Source organism: Schistocerca piceifrons, chromosome 1, assembly GCF_021461385.2.
Source record: "Schistocerca piceifrons isolate TAMUIC-IGC-003096 chromosome 1, iqSchPice1.1, whole genome shotgun sequence".
Classification (NCBI taxonomy): domain Eukaryota; kingdom Metazoa; phylum Arthropoda; class Insecta; order Orthoptera; family Acrididae; genus Schistocerca; species Schistocerca piceifrons.
Genome location: NC_060138.1, coordinates 573,733,304 through 573,759,518, shown reverse-complemented (window position 1 = coordinate 573,759,518; position 26,215 = coordinate 573,733,304). Strand labels below are relative to the sequence as shown.

Sequence of the window (26,215 nt, the reverse complement as noted above, 5' to 3'; positions counted from 1 at the left end):
CATTGTCCTCATAGCCTTACTGAATCATTTGGTAGATTTCATCAATACTTTAGTTGAGTTTAGTACAACACTTGATTTTGTACCATTGTTGTAGTGTTGTCCAAATCACATGTTGTGAAATGTGCACTACGAAGAAGTTCACAAAAACAATAATCCTGATGCTGCCTAAGTTTGGAACGTACAGAGGTAACGGTGCTGAAAAGTTTAGCGCCCACCTAAACTGGCTGCTTTTGAGCCCACTGGGACAAATAGGAGTCTTACTAAGGTGCTGCGAGTTTTTCCTTAAGATGGTTGGGTTGGTCGTCACAATATTGTGCATAAAATGGAAAAAAACAACACATCACTATAGGAGTGCTGCTATCCAGACACAATTTGTATTTTAGTAAGTCATCATTCATTTTAAATTCATTGAGCATTGCTATCCTTTTAGTGTGCAATTTGCAGTGTCTGTATTAAATAACAATTAAGTATACTCTCTGCTGTACATTTTACACTGATATTCATAATAGGGATGTAGATATAGATTGTTTGCATACGGTTCTTTGCTTTCTCACCATTTTCCATTACTGAAGAAAAAGCATATTAGAGGAATTTTTTTATTTCCTTTAGGTCTACAATAATGACAGAGATAAAATTGGTAATGGAAAATCATGGCATGAGTATCGATAGGCGACATCCAATGCTTGTCGCAGATCTCATGACTAGCAGAGGGGAAGTCCTTGGAATCACTCGATATGGGCTGGCCAAGATGAAGGAATCTATTCTGAACCTGGCTTCTGTAAGTATACATTAGCTGATTATAACATACTCTCAATTATTTTGTATTTTTTCTATCTTTCAGAAACAGGCACATAAAGTTCTCAGTATTGGCGATAATAAGATACAGAACAATGTCTTATTTAAAAGACGAAGTAAAAAAAGACATTCAGTGACACCCTATACCTGACTAAGCACTTGCGTAATTTTTAAAGCCAATGTAATGAGAATTGATGTCTAAAACTGGGTGCAGTTGATGAAGACTCATTATGTCCAAGTTCAAAGGACAAAACAGTATTGTTATAGAACCAGCAATAAGCTCAGAGTACATTAAAATATGAGAGCTGATAATGTTAGATGAGTGCAGTAGACAAAGTTTCAAGATGACCTTTGTTACAGGCTGTATAATAGAGGTGTCGATTATTGGGAGGTACAACACCTTTATGACTGCAGGCCATTCCTAATGGATGAGCCGTGCCAATGAGCATTAGTGTTCAGTGCTCCACTCTCGCATCACAGAAGAATCTTAAAGTAAAATTCATGTCACTGCACTACTGAAAAGCATAAAAATGATATTAGTCTTAGAAACTAATTTACTTCCTCACTTGAACATGATGTCTGGGACTTAGTGTTGTAGATTTGTCAGCCAGGTCTTTGTCTACTGTTCACGTTACCGACCCTGACTTTGAAAATACTCTTTTAAAATGGTTGGAGAACAGTTTAGAAAGTGATGTCAGATCAGATAGTGTCAAGAAAATTGAAAGTGAACTTAATTGAGAATCAGAACATTGTGAAACTGAAGGCAAACTTTTTATGCCACTTGTGAATTCGTTGAGTGAAAGAAGTGAATAAAGTGATGAAGACAGAAGTGTAGAGACAGAATCTTTAGCTAAAGGTCCTGCTAGAAATATATTTGTTCAAAACAAATATTGCTTGTTATCAAAGCCTCTTTTTTGAGTGATCCTGTGTTTGGCAGCATAACACCATTCATTTGCCAACAGTGTGATGACCTGTTCAAGTAGATAATAATCCAGATCCTCTTGCCATTTGGAATGTGCTTTAACAGACGATATTTTTTGAGTATGATATTGAAAAGGACTAATATAAAAATGAACAAAGAAAAGCCTGAAACTAATGTAAATGTCTTGTGTTAATCTGATTTATGTGAACTAGAACAATTTTTCAATTTACTATTTTATTCAGCTGTTTTCAAATCCAGCAGAAAAGTTTACAAATCATTTTATGCCCCAGATCGTACTGGATGAGACATATTTGTGTGTGTTACACCCAAAAGCTGGTTTGACACACTTTTAACATGTTTGAAATTTGACGATCATGCAACCTGTTTTGAAAGCAAGCAAAACAATCCTGCAGCATGAATATTAGAAATTTCTACAAAATTTATTAACAAATGTCAAATGTTTTACAGTATTGGAGAATGTGCGTGTATAGATGAAACGCTGGCACGATTTCGTGTTATGCAGATTCATAATATACGTTCTGAATGAAACATGCAAGTATGGCTTAAAAGTTATGTGCCTTACTGATACTCGCACAGGTTATCTGTTAAATGCATTTGTTTACTCAGCAGAGAAGTAGTCCCAATAAATAACTCTAGGCTAGCTAAACCGATTGAACAAACGTCAACATTACTGCATACAGCTGGTTTAGCTTAACTAATTAAGCAATATGTCTCAGGTCAAGAGGACTACTGTATGAAGTAATAATGAAAAAAATAAAAGAGAAATTCTACAAGAATTCTTACTGTAAGGACAAGCAAGGAAGTTGGTTCTGCTATGTATGTAGTCATGCATGATCTAAGTTTAGTTCCATTTGTGCCAAAAAAGGGTAGTGATTCTAATTTTCTCAATGCACCATGATGAAAGTAGAGATGGTTATACAGGAAAACCATAAATAATGTCATACTATAATTTAAGTGTTGCTGATGCCCTAGATGAGAAGTGAGCCTAGTATTCAACTGCACAAAATATCTAACAATGGCCAGATGGCATTGTTTTTCTGCATGTTGGACGTAAGTGGGATGAATGTATTTATCCTTCGCAATTCCTGCACAGGCAGTACTTAAGTCAGCTGTTTTATTTTTTGAAAAAGCGTGCAAACTCGTTAGTGCCACCACAGACGGAAAAACAAGTGTATAACTCTCACGTACCTGTAAACTTCGTGCTTCCATTCACCATGTTTTGGGTGTAGCAAAACCAAGAGCCAAAGTCATTGTAGAACAATTGGCAAAATGCAAACACACTTCACCTGTGACCCAAAAAGAAGAGGAAGACACCTTATATTTCCTATTGTTGCATGAAGCAAGTCTTCTTTGAATACTGAAGAAAAGTTACAGTAAGGAAAAAGATAACTTCTGAGAAGGCGCGCACCAATCGTGTATATTTTGGTATGTGTGTGCTTAGCAGCTAGGTCGGCATCCATCCGTGACAACGGGAATGTTTCTGTGCATCTGGTTTTTTCGATATTTGAATTTGAAATGTGTGCTGCAATCAAAAATCATGCCAGTTGTGAGCTGCGGTCTGTGGTACAGTTTTTGTTGGCAAAAAACCTAAAACCTATAGAAATTTATCATGAACTGTGTGAAGTGTACAGTAACAACGTAATGAGTGAATGTTCCGTCCAGAAATGGCGCATTCAGTTTAAAAATGGCCAAACCAACATTCATGATGAAGAGAAGAGTGGACGCGTGAGCATTGTGACTGATGACCTTTTTATTAAAGTTGATGAAACGATTTGTGAAAACCACCACTGCTTAACAACAGAACTTTCACTTTCTTTTCCCCAAGTTTCATGGAATTTGTTGTTTGAAATTGTCACTCAAAAGCTAGGCTATCACAAGTCTCAGGTGGCAGAATCTTACGACGAAGGTCTTTCAAAGGTTGTCCACTGCTATGATAAGTGCCTTAATGTTTTTGGTGACTGTATGGAAAAGCAGTATGTCAGTCGCTCTTTCAGATGTATATAATAAAATTTATTTCTTGTACTTAGTTTTTTTTTAATGCCGAAACGTTCCCTACTTTCTGAATATCCCTTGTAAATGGCTGGATTTAGTTACTGATGGGACACTGAATTCGCTGTTGCAATTAGTTTATCTCTGTCAGGTCACATTTCATAGACAGCAAAATCAGTACTGGTGAACAGTGACAGAATGAAAACACTAAGAAATTCGTATTCAGACATTGAGAACCCAATACTATTTAATGTGTATATATGGACATGACACCAGTAGTAGGTTAAAATTAGTTCAGAACATATTTTCAACTTTAATCTTCTATAGTAGTCATAAAATGTGTCAACAATGCTCTTCTTTTGTTTGACATTTCACCACGCTCCCTAGCAAGATAAGATGCAAATATAAAAAGTAAATTCTAGCGACATGTTACACTGCATGTGCTTGTAGTGTTTAGCGTATCATTCAAAATTAAAACATAATTATCATCTTTCCTGTTTGCCCCAAAATCCCATCATCTTGCTTTGAAAGAAGACGAAGCAGCTAATTATTTATTTTTGAGTTTGGTATCTTTCATGAATTCTTTTTATTTGTATTCCAAGAAAGATAAATTATTTCGCTTTGCTTCACTCAGGTTAGGAAACTTTTCTTTAAAGTGAATGATGCCCCAACCTCCTATACCCACAGCTTTTACATAAGGCCCTACTTGAGGTGAGGAGGAGGCAAAATGATTTTGTTGGACTCAGCCAATGAGTGTTTCCACATTTTACTTTCCATAGGCCATTCCTTGACTGTATAGTGCTTCTAGGTGTCAAGGCTATCCCTTAGGCACAAAAAACATCATCATTTCATGAACCCAATGTGTAAACATGTGGTTTGGAAATTATGACAGGAACAGGCAACCCTTTATCTCGGGGCACAGGCAGATGCATTGAAGATACATTTGGACAGTTTATTTTATGTCTAGTTTTTCTTGAATGCCCTGCAATAATTGTGAAGCAGTCTGAAAAATGGTTTTAGTCTCATACTACACCACTGGAACAGCGAATGACACGGCTCGACATTTTCCTCCCAACCGTTTGGTTAAACTGAAGGACAGCTTATGCAGGCAATATGAGGAGCAAAACTCATTATCTTGGATTACCAACAGTATGATCAAAATACAGTTTATATGCCTTCTGAACTAAATCATTGATTGGCTTTCTCTGAAATTCTGGGGTAAATTTCCCGCACACAAAGCAATAGTTGTTGCGGTGGTTTCGCCAACAAAGATGTTTGCCAGATACCATTTTTACTAAGTGTAAGTCTTAAACACCAACGCTGTGTAACCGGCGTGTTTATACCAACTTCAATGGGTCATGCGCATGACGTGTTTTTGTATACGTATTCTGACACATACAGCGCTATCTACTGATCAATTTTCACACTATTTTTGTTTCTTCTGTCATATGTTTTCCCTCATCTCTGATAATATTCCATTGCAATTTGACGTCATTCTGACGAGTAGTGTTATTTCTACAGTGGTTTTAAAGTTTAACTTTAATTATAATCACCCTGTACATTAATTTATCTAGTAAATATTCACCCATAATTTCTGAATGAAAAATAGTTTTATCATTATTTTGAGCAGCTCTTATGATTTTTCAGTAGAGTGTTTGATGCATGCAGGTTGGAAGAGAAGAATCTGCACCACAAAGCCTGTTATTTAGGGGGGGGGGGGGGGGGGGGAAGGAAATTTACAAAAAATTGATCATCTAAATAATGTTGAATGCTCATTGATTGATGTGTAGTAACCGTTCACGCATTTTCCTGTATCTATGCCTCTTTTTCACATATGAGATGAGTCCCTTTTAAATTTGTTCCTGAATGAGCTGACAGCAGGATGTGACCTTTAATAATGTGAGAACTTGGCGCATGATGATGTGGCTGATAAAGTCTTGTTCAGCAGTATTCAGTCAGTAGCATTCCCATAATAATCTTTTTTTGTAAGAGGAAAAGCTGGAAAGGTGGTGTAAGGACCTGAGGAACTTAAATGTTAAATACTGTTATAAGATTATGTATTACCCTTAGCTAACCAATGCCATCTGTAACTTCTGCTATAGTAAATAAGTATTCCTTATGTTTATGCAAATAATCAGTGAAGTTATTATCAGACAATAATGATTATCATACAATAACCAGCATTTTTAGTATGCTGTAAGGGGTAATAGCACAGTTATTTTCTTTTTGTACAGTTCACTTCTTTGTTATGCATAGTTCAGATCTTAATGCAGCTACTAAGTGATACACTTTCAATGCTAGCCAATCTGTGTTTTTGTACACTGTATTATTTAAATACTAAAATGTTATTTTATCTTTTTTGTTACAGTTTGAAAAAACTGCTGATCATCTATTTGATGCAGCTTACTACGGCCAGAAAGATGCTATTACTGGTGTCAGCGAATCAATAATTATGGGAATACCCATGTCCATTGGAACAGGAATCTTCAAACTCCTACATAAATATCCTTTTAAAGATTTTATTGAGTTTTTTAAACACTTTACATTAGAAAACATGATACCCACATCAAATGATCCTTGATTTTTTTTAACTTATTTTCTGTTGGTGTTTGGGGTACATATCATGCAGCCAGTAGCTTTTTAAGGAAGTGGTGCATCGGATGATTAAAATAATTATGTGAAGACTTACAGAGCATACAGTAGCTGATAACAGATAACAATCATGTTTCATGAACACTGGCAACAAATACAATTACTATTTTAGATTATCCAGAGGAAAACACCAACAAATAGTACAAACACACTCAATTTGTTCTGAAGTGAATCTGCTACATAACTGTCTGGTTATATGATAGCTTACATCATGTAGAAGTTTAGTGTTATGTAGATATAGCATAATTATCTGGTGGTCCATGGGATAGTGCAGAAACTCTCTGTGGGAATTAGTGCAGATTACAATCATATGTACAACTATAATCTTTTAAAAAATCCATGTAGTTTCTGCCGCTTGTATTTTCTGATGCAAGAATGGAGGCGATAGTAATGAGGAACTGGTGTTTCAGTTTGATAGGCCTCTTGGAAAGTGTGACTTCCTGGTTGTAGTACTGCCCAAAAATAAATGATTTTCTAATTTTGAGTTGCATGAACAAGTGGATACTAACACCTAGTCTTCAAAGGGAACTGGAATGAGGAAAAGCATCCATATGACGGAAGTGCCCTCTACTGCATGTCCAATATATAAACCATAAACCATGCTCCTCTGTGGGAAATAGGATGCAGATTAATGTACTGGCAGTCTCTGTGCCATTGTGTTTCTTGCCAGTCTTCTTAGTGTTGTATGCTCTCACTTTAATTCCAGGGCTGTTGTCAGAGGCATTAAAATCATGGATAAGGAAATGCTCATAGGGCACTGAATCCTTTGCAAGGAAGTTCATGTACTTATTTTGCTGGATGTCTTGGCCCATTGACAAGCAGAGAAAGTTCACTGAACCTCATACTCCTGTTGCTTGCCACCTTCTTTGTTATGTTCATAAGATAAATATTGTTGTCTCTCCATACTGTTGAAGTGTTAAGAGCCAATAAGCCGATATGATCATGATATCATTCAGTCCAGGTGGACTGAAGAAGCAGAGAGTAATCAGTTATTTTTGACCCATCAGTTAATATTTTACTCATTATCCTTGGTCGGACTTTCTACCAGTAAGGTTTCTGCATCAGTCATTACCATTAGTTCTTATAAATAGCCAGTTGTGGAATGTTTAGCTGTCTACATGCTTTCTGCATAGACATGTGGGTTACTTAGACACCTCACTTGCAAATGCTCAACTGTTTCTTCAGTCACTGCCAGCCCATTTACTGGGGCATTCAGGCATCCGGTGGTTTTCAACTGTGAATGCCTTGCCAAATGGAGTTGGCACCAAGTACATCTTTCTGAAGCCTTGTTCTAAAGTGGCATTTCACCATTGTAAAAGCCAATACAACTCAAGTTCAAACAAAACATTAGCCTTCTCTGTTGCCATTATTATCATTAACCACTTTGTTCTGGTAAAAACTGGTGGAAACTGCTGTAAAAAAAAACTTATTTAGGTTTGTAGTATGATTACAAATTTCTAAACTATTATGTCAATGAATATAAAACTGATTCAGTCCTTTACAGCATTTATTCTTGTCATTTTTACCACAGTTCTTCTGAATAGAGTTCATTCATTAAAAACTTGGTTTTTGCTATAATTCTTGTGCTATTTTAACCTCTGGTGCATCACTAGGTATTGAGTAAGAGCCTCATGACATACGTGTGGTGTTCATGTTTGTCTCAATTAAAGAATAGTCTTGCTTAAATTTAATGTAGCATTAACATTTCACTGGCAGTGTAAATGACTTTTACACACTTCCCATTTGGCGCAGGCATAATGTGTTCCCTGGCATTATGATTTCTTAATTCTTATAGCCCCATATCCCCTAGTTAAGAACTGCTTCCTTGATATCAGGAAGATGTATGTACAGAATTATTTCCTTTTTTTTTATAGTTTCATCTCTTTCTTTCATACTACTCCAATAAGGATACAAACAATGGAATAACCAGGATGGAATAATGACTAACAGACAGGCACAACAAAAAGACTGCCATACATTTGAGCTTCTGGCCAAAAGGTCTTCTTCTAAAGTAGAAAACACACACACACACACACACACACACACACACACACACACACACACACACACACGAGACCACTATTTTGGCCCTAGTGGCCATACACTGGTTTTTTGTGTGTGTGTGTGTGTGTGTGTGTGTGTGTGTGTGTGTGTGTGTGTGTGTGTGCGTGCGTGGGTGCGTGTGTGTGTGCGTGCGCGCGCGTTTTGTTTTGCACTTGTGTGAATGTGTGTGTTTTCTGCTGTAGAAAAGGCCTTTTGGCCAAAGTCTCAAATGTGTAGCAATCTTGTTGTTGTGTCTGCCTGTGACTCAACTTCGCATGTATATGGTGAGCAGCAATTTATCTTTTTCACAATATTGCCTGTAAGGATGCAATTATTCAAGAACAAAATTTAAATTGTGATTGACAAATAAAAGTTGTAATATTACCAACAGAAGGGAGCAGTAGTACTGTTTACATCCAAAGCTTTCTTGCCTAGGAAATTATATTATACACACAATATAACTTGCCATTGATTTGGGAGTGGAAGAATCAGTGAATTTCAGATGTTTTTGGACCAGGGTGGATTATTTCTGCCTGTTGCCAACCTTAGCTAGGAAAAGATACACTGTATTGTTGCATTCTAGTGGGTATTGTGAATGTAAAATTGTTTCCAGTATATTGTTTGCCCTTCAGTGAGGAGGCAGGGCTTGTTTCCATCACAGCCCTCCTCTATCTATAGCATGTGCCTGGTGGTGAACATGTGTTTAAACATTCAACATTTGCAGCAAAAAAATGCAAGGTTACATTGTGCATATACAAGGGTAATTTCAAAAGTGCTGCACACAGTGCATGCATGACCATCACGGTGACGTGATCAAGTTGAAGTTGATGTCAGTTCTGAGTAAGACTTTAGGCATGATGGTAATATACATGTTTGCTGGTTTGTGTGGCTGTGTAGTGAATAAATCAGTTTTAAAATGGTAGCTGAAACAAAGTCAAGTTGGATTACATGTAGTAACTAGCACTCCTAAAACAAAATCAAATCCCTACTCGGAAAGTAGATAGTTTATAATGATTCTTGCAACAATTCATTCAGGTTGGCTTGGCTGTGTGGCTCCTGCTCCTGACATTTGATGCTTTGTTTCAGGTGGTTCTAGCAGTTATAGCAAAAGCTAGTCCATCAGCACTCAGATTTGTTTTATCAACTTGTCTCTTCCATTGTGGAAAGTCCTCCTGAGAAGTTTGCTGAGGTTTATAGGGAAGACAGTGCCAAGTATTACCTCAATACTGACTGAAATACGCTCACTTGACTTCATATTTCCAGACCTCCACCGTTAGTCTTTCTTTGACCATTGTACAGGGGAAAATTTGTAAGCAAGAGCCAGCAAGGACCTGTTGTGTGAATCTTTTCTCCAAATATCTTTGTCGTATAATTCTTTTTGGAGTATGCAATTGGAAATGGGTCAGACAGAACCAGTGTTGGTGTTTCACAGCAATTTCTCATAGAAATGGAATTTTTATCCTCTTGTTTGCATTCAAGGTCTGTCATGGTCAAGGTACAGCCACAACTGGACATGAATTTCGTGCAGATTGCAATATTTTACCACAAATACTGTATGTGACAATACACCATGAAAGATGTCTTTAATCCACACTATAACCTTAGGAGCACCCAGTACTCTAGTTTTCCCTCTCCATACTGGTACCACACATTCCTCCTTGTTTCATCACGATCAGCATGAAAAATACTATTGGCTTCAATGTACCAAATGATTACCTTTTGTCCAGTGAATTTACGTGCTTGGAGACTTGGGTGAAAGCTATTCGATAGGTGTAAGATTATTATGGTGTTTGTGTTTTAAGTGAGTGTATTCAATTAACACTTTCACTGCTGTGGGCATGTATAAACATCTTGTTACACCATTCCCTGGATGTTGTGGTCATGTATACTCCTGCTGCTTGGATTTTCCTTCAGTGCTGTGAACATCTGAATGCTTCCTGATGCCAACTTCTCACTGCTGTGTACGAGTTATTTCCATATCCACCAAATAAAAAGGTTTTGACTATTGATAATACAAAATATACGCCTCATTGCATGCTTCCATTTGTAGAAAACCTCATTTCAATATCTTGAATCATTTATAAGATATGACCATTGTTATGACCATATGATTTGCGATTCCCCAGGACATAAACAGGCACATGGTGTGCAACCATCCTTCGCATGTAAAACCCAATACTGCGAGAACAAAATGAGGTAGCCTTCTGCTTTCAGTTTTAAATAAAATTTTGTTACCTTATCTACATTTCATTCACTACAATGTACAAGCTAAAATCAACCATACACAAATTTTATGCAATGTGTTTTTACCTCTGCTAAATTTTTAAAATTTTGGACAGTGTTTTACTTAATTTGATGCAACGCAGTAACTGTGGATTATAATGAAAAACAATTCAGTCCTTTATCAGGTGAAGATATCTGACTGTAAGATATGCAAAAATAAAATTTTTCCACCTAATTGTTTTCTCAAAATGGATGATAAGTATTTCATAGCAGCTGGATAGTCTGTGTGAACGAAACTGAGCGCATCACACCCAACCATCTGTTGGACATAAAACCAAATATCTCGAAAATCAAATGAGATACTGTTCTGCCCTCAATTTTGAGTAAAATTCCGATACCTTATTTACATTTCATTCACTTCAATGTACGAGCTAAAATCAAACCTAAAAGTTTATGCAATGAGTTTTTACCTCTGCAAACTGTTTAAAATATTGTGCAGTGTTTTACTTAATTTGGTGCAGTGCAGTAAGTATGATTAAAAACAAAAAGAAATTCATTTCTTTATCAGGTGAAGATATCAGACTGTAAGATGTGTAAAAATAGTCTTTTCACGTAATAGTATTCAAGAAATTGGATAATAAATATGTCATATCACCCAAAATGCCATCTGTCAGCACAGGCATCAGCATTTGATGAGCAGTTCAACTATAACAAAAGTCACACAGCATGTAATACAAAGTGCACATATGTAGAAGCAAAAGGATTAATAAACATTGGGACTGCCACTGAACATAATGTTTGCTAACATTGAATTGCTATGACAGTTAAATTGTTAAACATTTATTGTTCAAAGATGTCTGCAGTATGCCTCCCCCCATGCGGGTCCGGGAGTTAGAATAGGCCCAAGGTATTCCTGCCTGTTGCAAGAGGCGACTAAAAGGAGTTTCATACTTTTTGGCCCTATTATTACAGGTATCACCTATGGTTTGACCTGCCACTTTCAAAATTCTACAGAAGTGCAGGCCATATGGTGAAGGATGCCTTACGTGGTGCATGAGTGCCCTTAGATTCGATCTCCTGAATCTCTTGTCATGGCTTTGCATCTCCACCTGCGATTCAACTATTTGGGCGAGGACACTTTCTGGGGTATGTCATCTTCTTCCATTGTCTCCTGTCCTCTTCCACCCCCATGACAATATTGGATTTCTCTGTACCCAATATCCAGCATGGTAGCCAGTCCTTTGTAGTGGAGCCATTATGTACCCATTTGGTGGTAGCCCCCTGACAACACAGGGATTGCACTGCTGATGCCTGAGCTGTAAACTCCCCATGTATGCCAAGGAATAGACGCCAGTCTTCATGGGGCTTCAGGACTCCCAGCAACAGCTGTCATGCCAGTTGGTCTTTGCTGTGGCTGGGTGCCGCCCGCGGGGAGAGCCTCTGATTAGAGTGGGTGGCATCAGGCCGGATAACCCACAATGAAGCAGACTATGTCATCTGTTGCTGGTAACCGTATGGCACCAGCAGTCTCTAAGAAGGGCAAGATAGAATACAATGCCAACAAGTATGACCCTAAACCGTTTCCCTCCCTCGCTACACCATGGGAGGAACGTAGAGCTACAGAACAGAGAGAGCCATATTTGCCTTGGTTTTTAGTCTGTAGGAGAACCGATGGGGACTCTTTTCTACCTACGAAGCCTCAATTTTTCATTGAACACCTTGAGGATAAGTTTGGAGAAGTGACAGCACTGTCCAACATGGGAAACAGCACAGTCTTGATTCAGACAGCATTCCCAGCCCAATCCCAAGCATTACTCGCCTGTGACAAGCTGGGATTATTTTCCCTCGTGACCTCTTGCAGTCTGACAACAAGGTACACGGCAATTTAGAATGGCAGGGTGTTCATTTCATCCAGCGCATTTACAGGGGGCCCAAAGACAACAGGGTTGCTATCGGTGCCTTAATCTTGGCCTTTGAGGGTGATTCATTGCGTGAAAAGATCAAGGTGATGGTTTACCACTGTGGCATTAAACCATACGTCCCTCCCCCTATGTGGGGTTTCAAGTGTAGGAAATATGGGTATGTCTTCCCGCTGCACTTCCAGTGCCACATGTTGAGACTGCGGACGTCCACTGCACCCAGATAACCCATGTATGCCCCCTCCCACTTGCATCAGCTGTGGAGAGTACCACTCCCCCTGCTCATCAGACTGCCCAGTACTCCAAAAGGAGTGGAAAATCATAGAGTACAAGACCCTGGACCAGTTGACTTACAAAGAGGCTAAACGTAAATTCGAAAGATTACACTCCATTTGGTTGATGTCAACATATGCTTCAGCTACATCACCATCACCGTCCCAAGTGCCAGTGGTTCCTCACTCTGTGCCACAAACAGTGGTCCCTCCAGGCTATCAGAATACATCCACCCCCTTGGTAGTAGGGGGCAAATCTTCCTCCGTTGCTGCCAAAGCACCTACTTCGGGAGCAAGCGCCCCCCACCCCCCTCCCCTAAACGCAGGGGACATTGGTCACCTTTCCCCTGACTGAGAAGCAACAGCCTCCTCGGGCTCCTCTCAGCATGTGGAAGGGGCCCTCTCTCCCAAGGTCTGCACTAATGCCACGGCAGACACTCACCAGTGGCTCAAGGAGCCAAAAGCTGCTGGATGAAGAGCTTCACGGTTTTCGTCCATGTCTGAAGCTGCTTTGGAGAAATCTACCCAGCAAACCCCTAAAGAGAAGCGAGAGAGCAAGCAAACTAAGAAGTAGTCTGCGAAGAAACGGAACACTCTGGTGGCCCCAACAGCATCACTCCCTATCAGTTCTGCATCTGAGGATGCAGTGGAGATCTTAGCATCCTCTGCGGACCTGGATCTCACTGATGCCTCATCCACCATAGAAATGGCTCCAAATACTCAGTCGGAGGCAGCAGGTGACCCTGAGGCATTACCTGCCCTCTTGTGCGCCTCATGCCTTCCCATTTTCCACCATCTGTCTGAGCTACGGCAGCAGTTAAACTTTACATCTGCTTTCTGCATTGCCTTCCAGGAAACCTGGTTCCCAGCAATGGGGACCCGTGCCCTCCATGGCTATAAGGGATATTACAGGAACTGAAGCAAATATAATAGAGTGTCAGTTGGAGTTTGTGTCTATATCCTGAACTTGGTATGCAGTGAACCTGTGCCCCCTTCAAACCTCTCTTGAATCTGTGGCTGTCAGGATAAGGACGACACAGGAAATAACTGTCTGCAACATATATCTTCCTCCAGATGGTGCAGTACCCCTGAATGCATTGGCTGCACTGATTCATCAACTCCCTAAACCTTTCCTACTTTTGGGAAATTTTAATGCTCATAACCCCTTGTGGGGTGGCACAGTTCTTACTGGCCAAGGCAGAGATGTCGAAAATTTACTGTCACAACTCGACCTCTGCCTCTTAAATACTGGGCCAGCCGGAGTGGCCGAGAGGTTCTAGGCGCTACGGTCTGGAACTGCGCGACTGCTGCGGTCGCAGGTTCGAATCCTGCTTTGGGCTTGGATGTGTGTGATGTCCTTAGGTTACTTTAAGTAGTTCTAAGTTCTAGCAGACTGATGACCACAGCAGTAAGGCCCATAGTGCTTGGAGCCATTTGAGCCATTCTTAAATACTGGGGCCGCGACACATTTCAGTGTGGCACATGGCACATATTCGGCCATTGGTCTCTCAGTCTGCAGTTCTGGCCTTCTCCCAACTACCCATTAGAGAGCACATGACGACCTGTTTGATAGTGACCACTTTCCCATCTTCCTATCACAGTCCCAGTGTCAGGCCCACAGACGCCTGACCAAATGGGCTTTAAACAAGGCGGACTGGGAAGCCTTCACCTCTGCTGTCACCATTGAATCTCCCCCACATGGTAACATCGATGTGGTGGTTGAGCAGGTAACTACAACGATCATTTCTGTGGCGGAAAACACGATCCCTCGTTCTTTTGGGTGCCCCCGGTGAAGACAGACCCTTGGTGGTCGCTGGAAATCGCTGAGGCAACTAAGGAACGTAGGCGAGCTGTACAACGGCATAAGCGGCACCCTTCCCTGGAGCACCTCATAGCCTTTAAACGGCTCTTTGCCCGCATTCGCCAGCTTATCAAAAGGCGGAAACAGCAGTGTTGGGAGAGGTACGTGTCGACCGTTGGGTGCCATACGTCACCTTCCCAAGTCTGGGCAAAGATTAAACGAGTTTTTGGGTACCAGACCCCAACAGGTGTCCCTGGCATTAACATCATTGGTCAGATGGTTAAACATCTCTCATCTGACTGCAAGTGACATCTCCTCGTCGTCTTCAACCAGATCTGGTGCGATGACATATTTCCAATGCAGTGGCAGGAGAGCACCATCATTCCGGCGCTTAAACCCAGTAAAACCCCGCTTGATGTGGATAGCTATTGGCCTGTCAGCCTCACCAGCATTCTTTGTAAGCTGCTGGCATATATGGTGTGTTACCAGTTGGGCTGGGTTTTGGAGTCATGTGGCCTACTGGCTCCAGGTCAGGGCGGCTTCTACCAGGATCGCTCTACCACTGATAACCTTGTATCCCTCGAGTCTGCCATCCGAACAGCCTTTTGCAGATGCTAACACCTTGTTGCTGTCTTTTTCGATGTACGAAAAGCATATGACACGACCTGGCGACATCATATCCTTGTCCCATTATACGAGTGGGGTGTCCGGGGCCACTCCCAATTTTTATCCAAAATTTCCTGTCACTTCATACTTCCCATGTTCAAAATAGTGCCTCCCATAGTTCGCCCCATATCCAGGAGAATGGGATCCTGCAGGACTCCGTATTGAGTGTATCTATATTTTTAGTGGCCATTAGTGATCTAGCAGCAGCTGTAGTGCCATCTGTCTCTCCGTCTCTGATGCAGATGACTTCTGCATTTCGTACTGCTCCACCAGTGCAGGTGCTGCTGAGCGGCACCTACGGGGAGCCATCCAAAAGGTGCAGTCGTGGGCTCTAGCCCACGGTTTCCAGTTTTCGGCTGCAAAGTTGTGTGTTGTGCACTTCTGTCTGTGTTGTACCATTTGTCCGGAACCAGAACTTTACCGTAGTAACGATCTACTCACTGTAGTGGAGACATACTGATTCTTGGGACTGGATTTAGATGCCCAATTGACTTGGCTTGCTCACCTTTGTCAGCTTAAGCGGAAGTGCTGGCAGCACATCAATGCCCTCCGCTGCCTGAGCAACACCAACTGGAGTGCAGATCACTCTGTGCTGCTGCAGCTCTACAGAGCCCTTGTTCAATCCCACCTTGTCTATGGGAGTCTGGTTTATGGTTCAGCGGCACCCTCAGCGTTGCATTTAGTCAACCCAGTGGACCAATGTGGCATTTGCCTAGCAACAGGAGCTTTTAGGACAAGTCTGGTGACCAGCATCCTGGTGGAGGCCGAAGTCCCTCCATTGCAGGTTAGGCGTGCGCAATTGCTCTCCAGTTACATTGCACACGTTTGTAGTTCTCCTGCGCATCCGAATTACCATCTCCCTTTCCCTCCCACGGCAGTTCATCTCCCGCATCGTTGGCCCAGGTCAGGACTTACAATTGCAGTTCGTGTGCGATCCCTTCTCTCCGAACTCGAGTCCTTGTCTTTACCACCTATTCTTGAGGTTCATTCACATACAACTCCATGGTGTACACCTAGGCCGCGACTTCGCCTGGACATTTCACATGGCCATAAGGACTCAGTTAACCCTGTGACTCTCCGCTGTCACTTCCTCTCGATTCTCGACATGTACCTGGCCCATGAAGTGGTTTACACCGATGGCTCGATGGCTGATGGTCACTTTAGCTTTGCCTAAGTTTATGGAGGGCATATTGAACAGCACTCCTTGCCAGATGGCTGCAGTGTTTTCATTGCAGAGCTGACGGCCATATCTCATGCTCTTGAGCACATCCGCTCGTGCCCAGGCGAGTCATTTCTGCTGTGTACCGACTCCTTGTGCAGCCTACAAGCTATTGACCAGTGCTACCCTTGTCATCCTTTGGTAGCTACCATCCAGAAGTCCATCTTCTGCTCTGGAATGTTCCAGTCGTTCAGTGGTATTTGTCTGGACCCCAGGTTATGTTGGAATCCCAGGCAACGAACTTGCCAGCAGGCTGGCCAAACAGGCTACGCAGAAAACACTTGGGGGGGTCGGCTTCTCTGAAACTGACCTGAATTCAGTATTATGCCAGAAGGTTTTGCGGCTTTGGGAGACAGAATGGCATAACCTCAGTACGCACAAGCTGTGTGCCATTAAAGGAAACTACAAATGTGGGGATGACCTCCATGTGCACCTCTCGCAGGGACTCTGTGGTTCTCTGTCGGCTCCGCATTGGCCATCTGTGTCTGATTCTTGGTTACCTCCTCCGTCGTGAGGACCTACCTCGGTGTCACTGCGGCTCACGAATGATGGTCATCTGTCTCTTGCTGGATGCCCACTTTTAGCTGCTCTGCGGCGTACTTTCAACCTTCTCAGCACCCTATCTTTGGTGTTGGATGACAATGCCTCAACAGCAGCTTCAATTTTACATTTTATTCGTGAGGGTGAATTTTATTATTTTAGCACATGTCCTTTGTCCCTGTGTGTCCTCCACCCTGATGCATTCAGGGTGGGGGTTTTAATGTGTTGCAGAGTAGCTGGCTTTTCCTTTTTATGCTCATGGTCGGCCAGCCATGTAAACTGTTTTCTTGTTTTAACCTCTTCTACATGTTTCTTGTGTCTTTGTGGTTTTCTTGTCCCCTTTTGTCCATTCAAGTGTTTCTTGCCATTCAGTGCTTCTTCCTTTCATTTTGTTTTTTGTTGTCTCATTGTCTTATTCTCACCCTTGTGGCATTATTTCCTTCGGAACACGGGACCAATGACCTCATAGTTTGGTCCTTCCCCCCATCTTTTAAACCAACCAGTATCCATTACCTTACATTACCTTACCTGAGCTGCTGCTGCTTCTTCTTATCAGGCCCAAACTCTTTGCCTTTACATATGTCTGCTTGTGTCTGTATACGTGCGGATGGACGTGTGTGTGTGTGTGTGTGTGTGTGTGTGTGTGAGAGAGTGAGTGTGCGAGTGTATACCTGTCCCTTTTTCCCCCCTAAGGTAAGCCTTTCCAATCCCGGGATTGGAATGACTCCTTACCCTCTCCCTTAAAACCCACATCCTTTCATCTTTCCCTCTCCTTCCTTCTTTCCTGATGAAGCATCCGTGGGTTGCGAAAGCTTGAATTTTGTGTGTGTGTGTGTGTGTTTGTTAGTGTCTCTATCAACATACCAACACTTTCGTTTGGTAAGTTACATCATCTTTGTTTATATATATATATGCGCATGTGTGTATGAGTATGAGGCGGGGAGGGGCTGGAGGGGGTGGGCACACACACACGCTTACACATCTGCATACGTTATATCATTTACAACTTTAATGTAAGTGAGAATAGTTCATTTTTATTTCCTTAACAGAGTGTACAGCTGATCATGATACGACACCACAGAAGAGGACATTGATTTTTGACAATCCTGAATTTCATAAACCTCTTCCTAAATGACTTGTAGATTAAAATGATTGAATTGTTCAAAAACATACACTTATGTACAAACATGTAAATTATTTAAAATCAGTATTTGTCTGTGATGTAATTTATAAGAGATTTTTCTGCCATGACTGTGTATGAGGAGATCATATGTGAAGTGTTCGAGTATTGTTGGTTGTATCACTTATTGAGAGTATGTTAGGTCTGTGTAACATTCAGTGTGAAATGCAGAAATGTTTAAATTATGTTTTGTACATCTTATTTACTGTGATCCTTGTTGTAAATGTGAGTTTTTTATACCTATAACATATTCATATCAGGAATGGAACATAATTTCTAACACAAAGAGCGTAAAACAATCTTTTCAGTGATTTGTTACTTTGTAGGTAACAGCTGACTCTTTGTGTGTCTTTGTGGAACTGTTATTTTCATTATGATTGTGTTTGATTAACTGTGCTTGTATACAACACTAAAACTCTTAATTAGAAAACATGTATGTACATTTTAATGATGTAAACATTCAGATTCATTAATTTATTTGTCGTGTTCCACAGGCACCACTGAGAAAGTGAATGAACATTGAACAAATCAAGTCAATACACTACAAGATATTTTTAATCATAAAAAATGTTGGATTGAGTTTCTTGGTTAGTTTATCTGTGTTGACTCAATTGTAGCCTGTTATCCAAAAGTTTTACACATTTTGAAGACACAAAAGATTCTGGAAGAATGCATTATAGGATGCCATCACCTTGTGCATTAGAAAGTAGCTACACTCAAAAGGCAAGAATTACAAATGAGTGTCATTTCTGGCAATTAGCATACAAAATATTATCCAAATTTTTCTGGGAAAGGATTGGAAATACTCAAGAGAAACTCAGTTCAACTTAAAGTTGACGATTGGATTTGAACATAGACACAAAGAAAAATACAGAGAACTTTAATACACTTCTGGACTTGCTGCATACTTACAAACTGACAGTACAAACAGATAAATGCACAAGAGTAAAAGAGCAAAGTTAGTGTCCAGTCCCTTGCAAATGACACAGGAACTGAAATTGAGGGTAGCAAAGCAAAAGCTGAAATGCTTAACTCAGTTTTCCAATGTTCCTTTACAAAGGAAAACCCAGGAGAGTTGCCCCAGTTTAATCCTTGTACCACTGAAAAGATGATTGAAATCAGTATATGGGAGTTGTGTTGAGAAACAGTTGAAATTGTTAAAAACAAAGCTGCAAGGCCCGTGAAAGCCTTGTCAGATTCTTTACTGAATTTGCACCTTCTAACTATAATTTATTATAGATCCCTGGAACAAAAAGCCATACCTAGTAATTGAAAGAAAGCAGAGATCACACCAGTCTACAAGAAGGGTAATAGAAGTGATCCACAAAACTACCATCTAATATCCTGGACAATAATTTGTTGCAGAATCTTAGAACATATTTTGAGCTCAACCATAATGAAGTGTCTTGAACAGAATGACCTCCTCCATGCCAACCAGCATGGATTCCGAAAACATCGATCATGTGAAACTCAAATTGCACATTTGTCACATGACGTACTGAAAGCTCTGGATCATGGTAGTCAGGTAGATGCAGTATTTCTTGATTTCTGAAAAGCATTTGACTCAGTATCACACCTACACTTATTGTCAAAAGTGCAATCATATGTCAAATCTAGTGAAATTTGTCATGGAATTGAGGACTTCTTAGTTGGGCGCTGCATGTTATCTTGGATGGTGAGTCAGATGTATAAGTAACTTTGGGCGTGCCCCAGGGAAGGGCGTTAGGACCCTTGCTATTCGTATTGTATATTAATGACCTTGCGGCCAAAAGTAATTGTAACCTCAAACTTTTTGCAGATGACGCAGTTATCTACAGTGAAGTACTGTCTGAAAGAAGTTGTATAAATATTCAGTCCAATCTTGATAAGATTCCAAAGTGGTACAAAGATTGGCATCTTGCTTAAAGTGTTCAGAACTGTAAAATAGTGCACTTCACAAAATGAAATAATGTAGTATCCTATGGCTATAATATCAAGGAGGCACAGTTGGAATCGGACAACTAATACAAATACCTATAGGGATATACTTCATAGGGATATGAAGGTAATGATGACATAGGCTCAGTTGTGGGTAAAGCACATGGTAAATTAATTTAGTTTATTGGCAGAAGAAGTGCAATCAGTCTACAAAGCAGATTGCTTACAAATGTCTTATGCAACTCACTGTAGAATATTGCTCAAGTTTGTGGGACCCATTCTAAATAGGACTAACAGGGATCTTGAACAAATACAAAGAAGGACAACATGAATGGTCACTAGTTTGTTGGACCCACAGCAAAGTGTTACAGAGATGCTGAAGAAACTGAACTGGCAGACGCTTGAAGATAGACATAAACTATCCGGAGAAAGTCTACTAACAATCTTCAAAAACTAGCTTTAAATGGTGATACTATGAACATACTACAACCCCGTACGTATCGCTCACATAGTGATCTTGAGGACAAGATTAGTGTAATTACAGCACACACAGATGCATTCAGTCATTTTTCATGCACTCCATATGTGAATGGAATGGAAAGAAACCCTAATAACTGGTACAGTGGGGTGTACCCTCTGCCGTGCACTTCATGGAGGTTTACAGATCACATTAAACAGATATACCTACTGCTATAGAACGAAAAGGTCAGGTTCACTCGGAAAACACGATAGTATTTAAAAAGAAATAATGGCAGTCAAATGGGAAGCTGTATATGTAGACAGTAATGCAGATACTACGTAGGACCAGTTTTTTTCTTTATTTAATTACTGTTATAATGTCATGTTTGCTCTCAACAAAAAGCTAGTAATGAAGTGCCAGAAAAAGAAAATCTGTGCAAGAAAGAAACTGAAAGTATATTATGATTCTCCTAAAAGAAGAAGAAGACTGTACCAAATAAAAATGAAAGGTTACTGCAGATTCATCCAAGAAACAAAGATTTTTTTCATTAAGATGGCTATAGGTAAAACAGAGAACTATTTCAAAGATTTATGGTCCTTCATGGGTGAAGAGAGGAAAAGTGAGAGAACAGATGGAGGATATCTGGTGAAAGTTACGAAAGTTCAGTCAGTATGTGTGCTATGAGTAGACTATACATCTGCTCTCTAGTAGTTGTTGAACTCCCAACTAGATGAAATCTTCTTAAATCTTGATTCAATTCCAACGTCTACTAAATCATTATTCTTAGAAGTTGGAGTTAGAGTTGGAATTCATTATACTTTGACTATACATCAGATGAGGTTAGTCAGCATGTGCCTTTATATGTGGCTCACATTCAGTTCAGCATCTGATATTCAGCCAGCTGTACATTTAAAAAAAAAAAAAAAAAAACAACTATTTCTAAAAGATTCAGTATATATTGACATTACTGTGGTATATCACATTCATGTCATTGATATTTCTTGGAGCCTCATACTCATGGAGGTAATCTATTCTTACCTCCATGCTTATACTGCATGGAAGACTCTTTGCTGTACTTGAAATTCTGTAATGTCTTCCAATATATTATAGTTAGTGCTAGCCCTCCACGTGACCTTCCTACCCAACTTTACCTAAACACACACCTATGTATGCCTGTTCATTTATAAATCAAGCTAGTACAGGCTTTTTCTATTAATCAGGTGTTTCCTTTATTGAAATTCTTATCAATAAAATAGTGGAAAATCTTATACCCTCTCACCTACCACCCCAAATAAATGAACAAGTGTCGAACTACTTAACCAAATTCAATAAATAATAAATTAACATGAAAACAACTTCAGTTATTTAAATTACAGCTGTTGGATTGTTGTCCAGTTATCTCTTCTTTTTTCTTTCTAACCATTCATTCCACTAACATCTATTTCATTTCCCCCAGGTCAACATAAACCCGTATCTTTTTCGTATAAAAATATGTATTTACATAAACTGTTTTACTATTAGAGCGCAGTGGGAAAAAAATTACAAACAGATAGCTCTTTTGTTCCATGAAATATAGCAACTCCATATAATATTTGTCGAATTCATCTTTGACACATTTAGAATGGTTGACAATGTGTTTCACACCAATCTTAAAAGACTTCATTTAAGACTTAAAATATTTATATTATTGTGTGTAAAGAGAAAGAAACAGCTTTCCTCACAGGGAGAGTTAATATTATAAGAATTTTTTTTTAATATAATTGTCTTTAAAGTTGGATTTAACACTCCTTGCTGTATTTTCACATGGCATGTAGCTGAAATTATAACTGGCATCAAGTAAAGGTTACCTTCTCAGAGTATTCCTTTTCCCTGGAGGTGGTAGAGTTTGCCATTCTTCTAATGATTTTATGCCACGTGCCATTCTAATGGAAAGTGGCCGGACTTTGTAGCTGTACTTTCTTCTCTTCCATTGCTGATTAATATTTATAAAATGGTTTTCAAGTCAAGGGAAGTATATTTCAATAAATTTTGTCATGACTTATTCAGATGGGTACAACATAACATGCATGTCTTGTGAGAACACAGAATAGATACAGAAGATAAAAGAAAATTGAAAGTATTCATTGTAATTAAGATCTGTCTGACATCTTCAATGGTGATATACCTTAGCTTTCCTGTACATCTTTATACAGAGTAATTATGGATTGTCAATAAACAATTGTTTTCATTAGTCTTTGTGCCCTTTGTCATTAAAAATTACTGTCTCATTTTTCCTGTACATACTTCACATTGCAGACTAGTGCAATAAATCAAACTGTATCTTTGCAATCTTATTACAGTACTGACTCATGGGCAGCGTAGTTATCAGTTAAACGTTGAACCACTGGGGCTAGTCTTCTTCTAACAAGTTGTATGCAATGGATATAAGGAAGAGTTTGCAGGATGGAAGTGTTGTGTACGGACAGGAGGAGAATTGAACATGTTCTGACAGGGGAAGAAAGGAAGGAGAAGCAAGACCTAATTGTATAAGAATCTAAGAAAGACTGAAGATAGACCCCAAAGACAGTTTATCCAGGTTCCACGTCCTTAAATTCCCACCTTTTTGCAGTTTCTTCAGTTTTAGTCTACATTTCAGAACCAATAGATTGTGGTCAGGGTCCACATCTGCCCCTGGTAATATCTTACAATTTAAAAATACCTTCTAGTATCTCCAGGCTTCTTCCAAGTATACAACCTTCTTTCATGATTCTTGAACTAAGTGCTAGCTATGATTAAGTTATGCTCTGTGCAAAATTCTACCAGGCGGCTTCCTCTTTCGTTTCTTACCCCCCAATCCATATTCACCTACTACGTTTCCTGCTCTTCCTTTTCCTACTATCGAATTCCAGTCATCATTATTTAACCATACAGTAAAGCTGCATGCCCTTAGGAAATATTAACGGCTGTAGTTTCCCCTTGCTCTCAGCCGTTTGCAGTGCCAGCACAGCAAGGCCGTTTTAGTTAGTGTTACAAGGCCAGATCAGTCAATCATTCAGACAGTTGCCTGTGCAGCTACTGAAAAGGCTGCTGCCCCTCTTCAGGAACCACACGTTTGTCTGGCCTCTCAACAGATACCCCTCCGTTGTGGTTGCACCTACGATACGGCTACCTGTATCACTGAGGCATGCAAGTCTCCCCACCAACGGCAAGGTCCATGGTTCATTGGGGGGGATTCTTTATATATTGTTACAGAAATCACCAAAAGAGCCACTAACATCCACAAAATTTCGTGCAATTGCACAGCTGCATTGAAAGAAGAAGAAGACAGAAGATCTACAGCAAGAATTAATGCAACTGGCAAAGGAACACTTCAAAAACCTGAAAGTAAAAGCACTTTGTCAACAAAAACTTGAGCCATGACGCTAGTACGTATGGCTAGTGGCCTGAGGAGATTGGCTGAAAAATTTATTAATGACATCATATTTGAAGGAGAAAGTGGGAATCTCCACAGAAATTCTGTTACTATCAGTGTAGACAATCAAGTGCCCTGGAGACAGAAATCAAAATTGTTGGAGAGAAAACAGGAAAAGTAATATGTCCTTGGAGTCTTTCGCGATGGCATACATGAATAAAACGTTCTCGGTTTTCCAGCCGCGTCAATTCAAATAAAATCCTCGAGCTTTTGATGTCCATCGCCGCCACTGACGTCAGGAGTTCACTGACTGCAGGGGCTGCTACGATTGCTCGCTTATACAGGCATGATGACATCATCAGCAGCAGCCAATCAGATCGACCCAATGTGGCGCACGCATAAGTCGACTCGGGCAGCTAGTGGAGCTATTGCCCGTGACAGCACCGGTGACGTCAGGTGGCGCCAGGGGCAGGCGCCACGTTTGAAATTGCCGCTCCCGCGTCGCGCATCTGTCTTTGCTATCTTTCGATGTCCAATGCCCGCCCCCATGCCCTGCTGAGTGTGTACCCCTGTTCTCTGTTAAATTGTTGTTGTTTAAACGAATCTCGGCCGCTTACTTTATAACGGAGTCCTAATATGTAGACGCATGAGCCAACACTTTTGTATTTTCGAACTGTATTTTATGTGCGTTTTCTAGGCAACGCTCCACTATGACCGACTTGTCAAGCTCCCTTTGTTTTATATGGCGCTTGTGCTCATTACAACGCTCCGCAACCGTGCGAATTGTTTGTCCGATGTACATGCTGCCACATTGACAAGGTACATCATACACACCGGACACTCGAAGAGCAATGTCGTCTATAACAGGGCGCAACGTATTTCGTTTCTTGGGGGTGGGCCGCAACACTGGTCTTAGCCATGTTTCTGCAGCAGACGCCCTAACTTACTGCTAGTTGCTCCCCAGTATGGCAGGAACACAGTCTGTCTGGCCTCTTCTACTGATTCACCAGGTGTCTTTCGTTGCCGGCCCACTGAAGCGTTTGTGATGTCTCTTTTGCTGTATCCATTTTCCCCGAAAAGACGTTTTAAGTTCTGCAATTCAGTTTGTAGGTGGTCGTCGGAAAAGTAATATATATTCGCATTCTGGGAGGTAAATAAGCTGATTGGTGAAAATGATTGTGGTTAGAATATCGTATTTTCCCATAGAATATAAATGTATAGGATTTATTTAATACTGTGACGTATGTACTCAAGCTGTACGTGTAGTGCTGTACTCATGAACATTACAAATGGCAGATTTAGTTTCATAGCTGTGTTGTATGCAACTTACTATTGTGGTAGTGGCTGTTTGAAGGCTTCTTCAAAGGTAACTCTCGTTTAAACATGTTGACATGTTAAGTAATGGAGTCGTTAAACTTTATTTTTAGTCACTGAAGTATATAGCGATGAAACACTCTAAAAACAGGAAGAGAAATGCAGCAAAATTGGAGATACTGTGGGAAATTAACATTTGCGAAACAAGATGCTGAAATAGCAGGTAAGGATTCATATGAATGTCTCATCTGACATTCAGAAAATTCGCAAATCAAGTCAGTGTCTAGTAAATTCACTCTTTATTATTAATCATACAGGGTGTTTCAAAAATGACCGGTATATTTGAAACGGCAATAAAAACTAAACGAGCAGCGATAGAAATACACCGTTTGTTGCAATATGCTTGGGACAACAGTACATTTTCAGGCGGACAAACTTTCGAAATTACAGTAGTTACAATTTTCAACAACAGATGGCGCTGCAAGTGATGTGAAAGATATAGAAGACAACGCAGTCTGTGGGTGCGCCATTCTGTACGTCGTCTTTCTGCTGTAAGCGTGTGCTGTTCACAACGTGCAAGTGTGCTGTAGACAACATGGTTTATTCCTTAGAACAGAGGATTTTTCTGGTGTTGGAATTCCACCGCCTAGAACACAGTGTTGTTGCAACAAGACAAAGTTTTCAATGGAGGTTTAATGTAACCAAAGGACCGAAAAGCGATACAATAAAGGATCTGTTTGAAAAATTTCAACGGACTGGGAACGTGACGGATGAACGTGCTGGAAAGGTAGGGCGACCGCGTACGGCAACCACAGTGGGCAATGCGCAGCTAGTGCAGCAGGTGATCCAACAGCGGCCTCGGGTTTCCGTTCGCCGTGTTGCAGCTGCGGT

General features: G+C 40.3%; 1 protein-coding gene across 1 annotated transcript in view; it reads left to right on the top strand.

Moving 5' to 3' along the window:
- LOC124801714 (DNA-directed RNA polymerase III subunit RPC1) overlaps positions 1–18,427 on the top strand; it is a 242,528-nt gene extending 224,101 nt beyond the window's left edge. Inside the window, exons 24-26 of the mRNA XM_047263093.1 lie at positions 610–778; positions 6,096–6,229; positions 18,119–18,427. Coding sequence (XP_047119049.1) covers positions 610–778; positions 6,096–6,229; positions 18,119–18,197 — 382 coding nt within the window. The 3' untranslated portion in view covers positions 18,198–18,427. The remainder of the gene's footprint in view (positions 1–609; positions 779–6,095; positions 6,230–18,118) is intronic.
- The last annotated feature ends 7,788 nt before the right edge of the window (positions 18,428–26,215 follow it).